Source organism: Loxodonta africana, chromosome 25, assembly GCF_030014295.1.
Source record: "Loxodonta africana isolate mLoxAfr1 chromosome 25, mLoxAfr1.hap2, whole genome shotgun sequence".
NCBI lineage: Eukaryota > Metazoa > Chordata > Mammalia > Proboscidea > Elephantidae > Loxodonta > Loxodonta africana.
Window position 1 is genome coordinate 53,511,355 of NC_087366.1, and position 9,581 is coordinate 53,520,935.

At 51.7% G+C, this 9,581-nt stretch overlaps 1 protein-coding gene across 3 annotated transcripts in view; it reads right to left on the reverse strand.

The window, feature by feature from the left end:
- Positions 1-5,777, reverse strand: part of MIA3 (MIA SH3 domain ER export factor 3) — a 62,089-nt gene extending 56,312 nt beyond the window's left edge. For all 3 annotated transcript variants that reach the window (XM_064276876.1, XM_064276875.1, XM_064276874.1), the window contains exons 1-2: positions 5,629-5,777; positions 1,563-1,696 (exon numbers count right to left, since the gene is read on the reverse strand). In XM_064276876.1, coding sequence (XP_064132946.1) covers positions 1,563-1,696; positions 5,629-5,761 — 267 coding nt within the window. In that variant the 5' untranslated portion in view covers positions 5,762-5,777. The remainder of the gene's footprint in view (positions 1-1,562; positions 1,697-5,628) is intronic.
- Between the last annotated feature and the right edge of the window lie 3,804 nt (positions 5,778-9,581).

Consider the following 9,581-nt stretch of genomic DNA (forward strand, 5'->3'; position numbering starts at 1 on the left):
TCAGTGCTTGATTTTGCTCCTGTTTATCACCCTTGCCAAGCAATTGTTGCTTTGACGTGAAAAAAGCCGAACATTGCTTCAAGAGAACAGTTACACACACTACGATCGCGGTAAATACAAGTACGCGTCCTCGCCCTATAAGACGTGGCCCCTTCCGTTACAGAGCTTTGGCTTTATAGGGAGTTAAAGGTCCCTGGTGGTACGAAATTTCCATGCTTGGCCACTAACCAAAAGGTTGGCAGTTCGAACCCACCGGGTGGTACCGTGGAAGAAAGTCCTGTCAATCCGCTCCCCCAAGAAGGCAGCAGGATGAGAGTTAGGACTCGAAGATAGGCAGGATTTCTAGATTTCATGAGCAAAAAGTGGGGTGGTGGGAAAACGCACACTGAGTTCATTTATCCAGGGAAAAAGAACTTAACCATTATACAAAAATGCAGCCTCAGTACAAGGAAAATAATTTCCAAGATAATAAAGAAATCTTGTTCAATAGACTTGAAAGATACAGAACAGATTCTTCCCTGTATGGTGTGACTCAACTGGGATTCTGCCTAGAGACCAGGGTTGTTGTAACTGACCGCTTGACTTTTCAAGAGTCTCCCTAGGAATCTAAAGTGCCAATAAAATGAATCTGTTTTTCCATATGGGGGTATCTCAAGCCTCAATTGCTGCTGTTTGTTTGATGTTCCCTTGAGGGTGAAAACTCACACAGTTGAGACTGGGTATCCCTCTGTTTGGGATAACCCAAAGGTCATTATAGACCCTTCTGCTTTCATAAATAGTCCACACACCACACTTCTTAAAAAGGAAAGGACAATAACTCATAAACCTCTCAATGAGGCTACTCTGGGTGAGTCTCCTCCTTACAAACTTCAGCCCTGCACTGATTTTCATGTCTGATAGCAGGGCATCCATGAAACTAGCTGGAAACAGAGTGCCTGGGGAGCCTGCAGAAGCAAGTGTCTGAGAAGCAAAAAAGCACGACCTGTAGTTGCTAAAAGCCAACAGGCAGCTAAGCATACAACAAAAATGGCATTTTGTTTTTTAAACACATGACTAAGAGCACGAAGAATTGGGTAACATTATTCAGAGGGATGCCAATTTTCCTGTAAATATTAATGATGTAATTATAGAAAATAAAATACACATAAAATCAACTCGAAACATGCATGCCTGAAACACTATCTTGCACACAGTTTACAGGAGTAAGTCTAATGCCCGTGAATCCTATGAAAGAACAGTTCCTTCCTTTTTGAAGCAATGAAACTAAGACTTTTCACCATTTCAACCTTTAGTATGTGTGGAACACCCAAGGCTGGAAGACCTAGAACTTGTTGCTGAGAGCAATAGCCAGAATCAGTTCAATCCTACTTAAGAAACCTTTGCTGAGCCCTGCTCTCTGCCAGGTCTGATGCCCACTGGGGACACAGAGTCATCTTTTTTCAGTCTAGCAGAAAGGACAGGTTAACCGCCCCAAACACCCCAAGAAAACAATTATTTAAATCTACAGTGCTAAACAAGCTGATAAAAAGTAAGGAAATAAGGTATAACAAATTTTTACTTACACTTCCAGCCCAAACTTCAGGCGATTTCCCTGCCAGTTTATAGTAGACATATACAGGATCACCTTTTTTAAAATTCACAAATCGACAGTCTGGGCCTGTGAAATCGTCTAGAGCCTCACCCCGGTACATTAACACTGTATATAAAAGAGACAAAAAATTAACCGGATATCAGGATTCAACTTTTACAGTCCACAGTGATTTATCAGGAAATACAAGAATCCACTCTAAACCGTCAAGTTTCTCCAGTACCCGCTGGAATGACTTTCAGCTCATATTCTCAAAATATCTAAAATCTTTAGAGCTTTATCGTTACAGGACTCCCTGGGTTAAAGTGCTTGGCTGCTAGCCAAAAAGTTGGAGGTTCAAGTTCATCCAGAATCACCCAGAGGTGCCTTGGAAGAAAGAACCAGAAATCTGTTTCCAAAAAGTGAGCCATTGAGAACCTATGGAGCACAGTTCTAGTGTGACACACATGGGGGCACCGTGAGTCAAAGTCGACTTGATGGCAGCTGGTAACTAGTTATTGTTCTATATCACAAGGTGCGCCAGAGACAGAGGGAAGGAAAGCTCTTCCCATTTTTCCCTGTAGGTGATGCTGAGAAACAAATTTATGTGTCCACATCACAGATGGCCGATCTCGGGTGAAGCTCTTGGGTTCCCGTGTCTAACCCTCTAATCCTCAATCTTTGCTGTTTCATAATCATGAAAAGCATCATTTTGCAAATGGGTAACTCAAACACGGACACTGGCTGGCTTAAGCATGGCTACATGCAGAAATAACAGGGAGCTGGAAAGAGCACCCTGGAACCCCCAAGGGGTCAATTAACTTGAACTAACCACTAAAAGGCACCACCTTTAAGTGGCTGCAGCTGCTGCCAGGGAGCAGTAAACACTGTCGATTCCATTTACAGCCGCGTTGTGTTTTCTCCCCAGCACCTGATTAATCTCGCAGGAAGGGATACCGTACCATCTTACGGATCCAATCACGGAACAAGGCGATAGTCGCTGAAGGTAAATAATGTTGACTGTATTCAACATTAAGACGATTTCAAAACAAACAAAGGAAGAAATACTCTTATTTCTATTTTTCTATAAACACAATCAAAAGTGGACATCACCTGTGGTAGGGACCAAGCAAAACTGTGGGATTAGGTCAGTTACCTTCAGCTTCAAATGCAGGACTCAAACCACACTCAATTTGAAACTGGTAGAAGCAGTATTTGGGGGGGGGGGGCCAAATACACAGTTTGTAATACACATGTAAAACGAAATGAACAGTAAGTGCGTTTATGTAGCGAAAAAAAAAAAAGGATGCAATGGAGATGTTTTTTCTAAAAGTCAATTAGCAATAAAATACATAAAAATGTACCTTTAATGAGTATCCGAGGAACAACAATATACATTCAGAGGCTGTTTCCTTTCCAAAGCTAAAATGTGACTCTTAATACATGTCAGCATCCTAACTCAGATCTAATAGGGTGAGAGACCAGGCTGAAGGTGATGGGGGGTCCAGCAGAACTGGAAACGGCAGTGTTACTCTTGTCACCCTGAGAATAGATCGTGGAGGATTTATAACACTGTGTCCAATGACCACATAATGCACGCGTGCTTCCGCTATGTGAAAAGCACACAAACACACCTTGCACCAACACCTCGCTGACTATTTCATACAACACCGCACAGACCCAGGCCCTGCTCTTGCTGGTGCTGGTTGTGTTGGGTCACATCTGTTTGTACACACATCATTTCTCAAGTTACTGTACAACTGTGGGCCCTTCCAACACCATTTCTTTATCCTGAGGCCTCAGCAATGATATGAATCTGCAGGTAACTTACATCGAGGGACCCAGGTAGGAGAGTGCTGGAAAGCAAAGGATAGCAAACATTTTGCCATACTCAACCCTGCTTGCGAATAGCCTGGTTTTGTGCTGAGAAAACTGAAGGAAGAAGTACTAGTGGAAGTTTTGCTGCCTTTAGGGTGCTTGTTTACACCGGCCCTAAGGTAACCTCCAAGGAGGGCTTAACACAAATTAGCAATCGCATCTTCTTGACTGGAAACCCTGGTGGTGTAGTGGTTAAGTGCTACAGATGCTAACGAAGAGGTCGGCAGTTCACATCCTCCAGGGCTCCTTGGAAACTCTATGGGGCAGTTTTATTCTGTCCTATAGGATCGCTATGAGTCTGAATCGACTCCACAGCAGTGGCTTTTTTTTTTTTTTTTGTCTTCTTGAATGGTGCTGTAGTGATATAACTCTTCCTCTCGTGAAATTTGTTTGCAAATAACACCAATTTGAATATAAGTAGCAAACTGTAGGCCTCTTGGCCTTTTCAGAATGAGTATTTTTCTATATGTATTGCTTACAATTTATGAACTACCATTTCTGCAGCGATTGTCAGTAAGTCCCAGTCCACCAAACACGTAGGAAGGGATTCCAACAACACAAGTGTCTAAAGCCAAGGGTGATTTGGCTTATAAGATCCTTGGAGTATTTATTGCTATTAATTTAACAACCCTCTTCATCTGAGTCTGAAGATCTCTGCCCTCCACACTGCCCACAATCCAGGACTGGGGGACAGTTTCGCTTCCTGCGCACTGGAGAGGCGGCTGCCTATCTCAGGTGGCTGATGCTGATCCTCCGCCCCTTTCGAGATGGAGATGTTGGCCTTCCTGCTGCCCTGACAGTTTGCAGGGAGGCTTCCATGCGCAGAAATGACAGGATTGAGGCAGAGTCGGGGCGGAGACCTTGGAATACACTGCGTGCGTGGACTCCAGGCCGGTCCCAAACCTAAACTCCAATCGCTGTTCAAAAGGCAGTAGGAGCCCAAAATGCCAGTAAAGCTGAGGGCGCAGGGACAGCGCCAGTGCGCCTCTTCCGATCCTCACCGTCAATCTGCCACTAAAAAGGCGCCCACCAGCCCTTGGCGCATCTGCCCCCGCCACTGCACCGACCGAGGTCCCCGCGGCGGGGGCACGAAACCTCTCGGTTGCAGCGTGGGAAGCCCAGGGCCCGCAGGGCGCAGCCCCATCTCCTCTCCTACCCGTGCAGGGCAGGGTAGGGGGCGGCCAGGGGCCACCCCGATCCCCGCCTCGGTCAGCAAAGAGAAAATGCCGGCAACAAGTGGGTGGTGCAGCCCCCTACAGTCAGGACCGCCTGCCCGGCGCCGGCAGAGGCGGAAGGGAGCAGCTCAGGGACCCGCGGCTCGCCCACTCCCGCGCTGGGTCCGCACGGCCCGCGCCCCCAGCCCCCAGTCCGCAGGGCCCGCACCCCCGGCCCCCGGCCCCCGGCCCCCAGCCCGCAGGGCCCGCGCCCCCGGCCCCCAGCCCGCACGGCCGCCGAGCCCCCGGCCCCCAGCCCGCACGGCCGCCGAGCCCCCGGCCCCCAGTCCGCAGGGCCCGTACCCCCGGCCCCCAGCCACCAGCCCCCAGTCCGCATGGCCCGCACCCCCGGCCCCCAGTCCGCAGGGCCCGTACCCCCGGCCCCCAGCCCCCAGCCCCCAGCCCCCAGTCCGCATGGCCCGCACCCCTGGCCTCCAGTCCGCAGGGCCCGCGCCCCCGGCCCCCGGCCCCCAGCCCGCACGGCCGCCGAGCCCCCGGCCCCCAGTCCGCAGGGCCCGTACCCCCGGCCCCCGGCCCCCAGCCACCAGCCCCCAGTCCGCATGGCCCGCACCCCCGGCCCCCAGTCCGCAGGGCCCGTACCCCCGGCCCCCAGCCCCCAGCCCCCAGCCCCCAGTCCGCATGGCCCGCACCCCTGGCCTCCAGTCCGCAGGGCCCGCGCCCCCGGCCCCCAGCCCGCACGGCCGCCGAGCCCCCGGCCCCCAGTCCGCAGGGCCCGTACCCCCGGCCCCCAGCCCCCAGCCACCAGCCCCCAGTCCGCATGGCCCGCACCCCCGGCCCCCAGTCCGCAAGGCCCGCGCCCCCGGCCCCCAGCCCCCAGCCCCCAGCTCCCAGCCCCCAGTCCGCAGGGTCCGCGCCCCCAGCCCCCAGCCCGCACGGCCGCCGAGCCCCCCGGCCAGCGCCACCGCGGAGACCCCGGGGCCGCACCCGCCCGCCCGGGGGCGCACTCACTGCTGCACTCCTCATCCGCGCACAGCTTGTGCTCCGAGAAGCGCCGGCCCGGGCTCGGGTTTGGCTGAGCCGGCAGCCGCCAGGGCGGCCCGAGCAGGAGCAGCCAAAAGAGCAGCCCCGGCGCCGCAGCCATGTTGTGGTCAACTCGGGAGCCGGTGACGCCGAGGAGGCCCGGGCGGGGCGGGAGGCGGGGGCGGGGCGTGGCGGGGGCGGGGTAGGGGGCTGGGGCGGGGCCGGGGCCGGGGCGGGGCCGGGCGGGGCGGGGCCGGGGACCGATACGGGAGGCGAGGCCGGGCGGCCGGGGCGGCAACGGGAGGCGGGGCCGAGGGGCGGGGCGCGGGCGGCAGGGGGCGGGGAGGGACGGTCCGGGGGCGGGGCCGGGGGCGGGGCCGGGACGGGCGGGCTGTCGCCGTGGAAAGGGCTCCCGGCTGACACGTCAGCAGGGTCTCTCGGGGAGGGTGAGGGGGACCTGAAGGAGGAGCATCGGGAGCTCTGTCCGTCCCCCCGAGGCCGCCTCCTGGTGTGGCTGCCTTGGCAACCGGGACTCTCTAGCCTCTCCCTTGCCCAGTCGCCTGCCTTGGCCGGGTCCCTCCCCGCGCGACCCTCCGCGCGATTCCTTTCGCAGCGCACCCCCCTCTGCACGCTTGCACACCCCGTCCCCGCGCCGTCCCAACTACAGGTCCTTTCTGGGACCCTCTCGCAGCTTTTGATTCGTGGTCCGTCCCAAACCAGCTTACCCCCACACCCCCTCTTGGTTTTGTACCTCCTTTTCCGAACTACCAAGTCCCACCCAAGGTTTGCCACTGTCAACCCCCGGCTTCCGGCTCCTCCCGGTTTCTTGGGACTCCCCTCCCCCCGCCCCAGATGCCCTAGTCTGATTGGGGGTGTAAATTAGAGCCAGGGGCTTCCTTGGTCTTTATTTGGGCCTTGGGGGTGGAGGTGGTCAGTACCCTACCTTCCCCTCCATCCTCCCTCCCCTAGCTGAGATCTTGAAATTCTTGGGTCTTTATTCTTAAGGAAAGTAGTAATTTAATTCAACACGAATTTGCTGAGCTTCCATCTTATGCCAGATACTGGACAAAGCACTAGGGTGATGGGAGGTGGGGAAAGGAAGAGGTGAAAAGATAAATAAGACATTCTGGCTCTCCTCTAAAAACCAAACACCAAACCTGTGGCCCTCAAGTCGATTCTGACTCATAGCGACCCTGTAGGACAGAGTAGAACTGCCCCATAGGGTTCCCAGGAACGCCTGGTGAATTCAAACTGCCAACGATTTGGTTAGCAGCCTTATCTCCTAACCACTGAACCACCAGGGTTTCCGCTCTCCTCTAAAGAAGCCCACAACTTAGTAGAAATCAACCAACATAAAAACGATGAAATAATCTATGTCAGAGTAGGGACAGGCGATTAGGCATGCAAATGGTTGAACTCTGAGCTACTAACGAGAAGAGTGGCCCTTCAAACCCCCCCTCCCCAGAGACTCCTCGGAAGTAAGGCTTCCCTATGGGGTGCAATTCTACTGTGCACATGGGGTCACCTTGAGGGGATCACTCCATGGCAGCAGCAAGAACATCCATTGCAGAGCAGTGGTAGTTCAGGGGCGGGGTTCCCACCTTCCATGCAGAAGACCCCATTTCAGTTGCCATCCAGGGCACCTCAAGCACAGCCACCGCTCCTCTGTCAGTGGGGGCTTGGGTGTTGCCATGATGCTGAACAAGTCTCAGCACAGCTTTCAGATTAAGGACTAGGAAGAAAGGCCTGGGAGCCTACGTCCAAAATTGAGTCAATGAAAGAAACACCTGTCTTTGCTGGGCTGTGAGGTCCGGGAGGTCCGGGCCAGATGGCAGTCAGATCCCATTGTGCATGTGGCTGGGCGTGGACTCAATGACATCTAACAACTTTTATTGAGTGCTTTCTTTATGCCCAGATCCTAGTCTAAGATCTTCATATGTATCAGATCAGTCCTCACACAATAAAACCAGTTGACACGGAGTCAACTCCAACTCATCGTGATCCCGTGTATTTCAGAGTAGAGCTGTGCTCCACAGGGTTTTCAATGGCTGATTTTTTAGAAGTAGATTGCTAGGACTTTCTTCGGGTCACCTCTAACCCAGTAAAAACTTCTAAAAAATCTCCAACCTTTCAGCTAGCAGCCAAGAGCACTAATCATTTGCACCACCCAGGGACTCCCCTCACACAATAGTGCCGCACAGTGGTGGGTTCTGTTGCTATCCCTATTTTAGAGATGAGTAACTTGAGGCATTACACACTTAGTGAGTGATGTAGCCAAGATTCAAGCGCAGGTAAATGCTCCCTGCCCCCTTTTAATCACAACAGGGGAAAAACCTATTTGTACTTTCTGACTAGGGAAGCAAAAGCTTGTCTAAATCATGTTTTTGTTGTTGTTGGTTGCTGTCAAGTCAATTCCAACTTGTGGCGGCCCCATGTGTGCAGAGTAGAACTACTCCATAGGATTTTCAAGGCTGTGACCTGTCAGAAGCAGATTGCCAGGACTTTCTTGGTGCCTCATGGTGGATTCAAACCACCAACCTTTTGGCTAGTGCTCAAGTGCTTAACCATCTGCATCGCCCAGGGATACCATTTAAGTCATAATATAACTGAGGTAGCTACATGTGCAATTAAAAAAAATAAAGAGGACACAACCGTCAAGTCAGCCGCAGAGCAAAGGGCTATGATGCTCTGGCCATGAATGGAACGGCTGGCATCTGTCTATGGACGGTGGCTTCTCACTACAGCCACGGTTATTCACCAGCCAAAACCATCACTTGGCTTCCCACACTAATTGAATTCATTAAAAGCAGAGCAAAAACAAAAGGAAAGAAGTATGGCTTGTCCTTGAAATCCATAATATTTAACAAAAGAAGAGATGGGGAAGAGATGCCCACAGATATTTGTCTGCAGAGGCCACGAAATATTCCATTGGTCCAGCAAAGTTCACATGCTGTCTGGTGAGAATGTACAATGGATAAGTTCATGAAGAGGGACTCTCCATTTAAGTAGTAATGCCATTAGGATTTCTTCATTTCTTTTCTACTATGTGTTTATTGGAACCCTGGTGGCACAGTGGTTAAGCATCTGGCTGCTAATCAAAAGTCAGCAGTTCAAATCCACCAGCCACTCCTTGGAAACCCGATGGGGCAGTTCTACTCTGTCTTGTAGGGTTGCTATAAAAGGGAATCAACTGGACAGCACAGGTTATGAGTATGTGTTTATTTGTTTTAGAATCTTAAGTGTGTCTAATAGGCACCTCCAACTTAGTATGTTGAAAATAAAATTCTTTATTCCCTCTCAAACCTCCTCTTTTCAGTCTTCTCTACCTTGGTAAATGGCAACTCCCATCTTTTGTGCTCAAGTCAAAAACTTAAGCCATCCTTGATTCCTATCTTTCTCTATCATCCAAGTCCAACCCATCAGCCAATCCTGTGCACTCTTTGATTTAGTAGCTTTATTGAGCTATAATTGACGTATAATTAACTGTACAGATTTAAACACACAATTAGATAAGTTTTGACATACACCCATGTGTATATCTGTGAGACCATCACCACAATCAAGATACTGAATATATCCATCACTCCCAAAACAGGCCTTATGCTTCTTTGTAATCTCTCTCTACCCCCTCCTGTCTCCAAGCAATCTCCCATCACTATAGATAATGTTTTGCAATTTCTAGGATTTTATATAAATGGAGTCATACACCTGTTAGGTGCTGTTGAGGCAGTTCCGACGCACAGCAACCCTATGTCCAACAGAAGTAAACACTACCCGGTCCTGCGCCATCCTCAAAATCTTTGCTATGTTTGAGCCCATTGCCGCAGCCACTGTGTCAATCCATCTCATTGAGGGTCTTCGTCTTTTTCGCTGACCCTCTACTTTACCAAGCATGATGTCCTCCTACAGGGACTGGTCCCTCCTAACAACAGGTCAAAAAT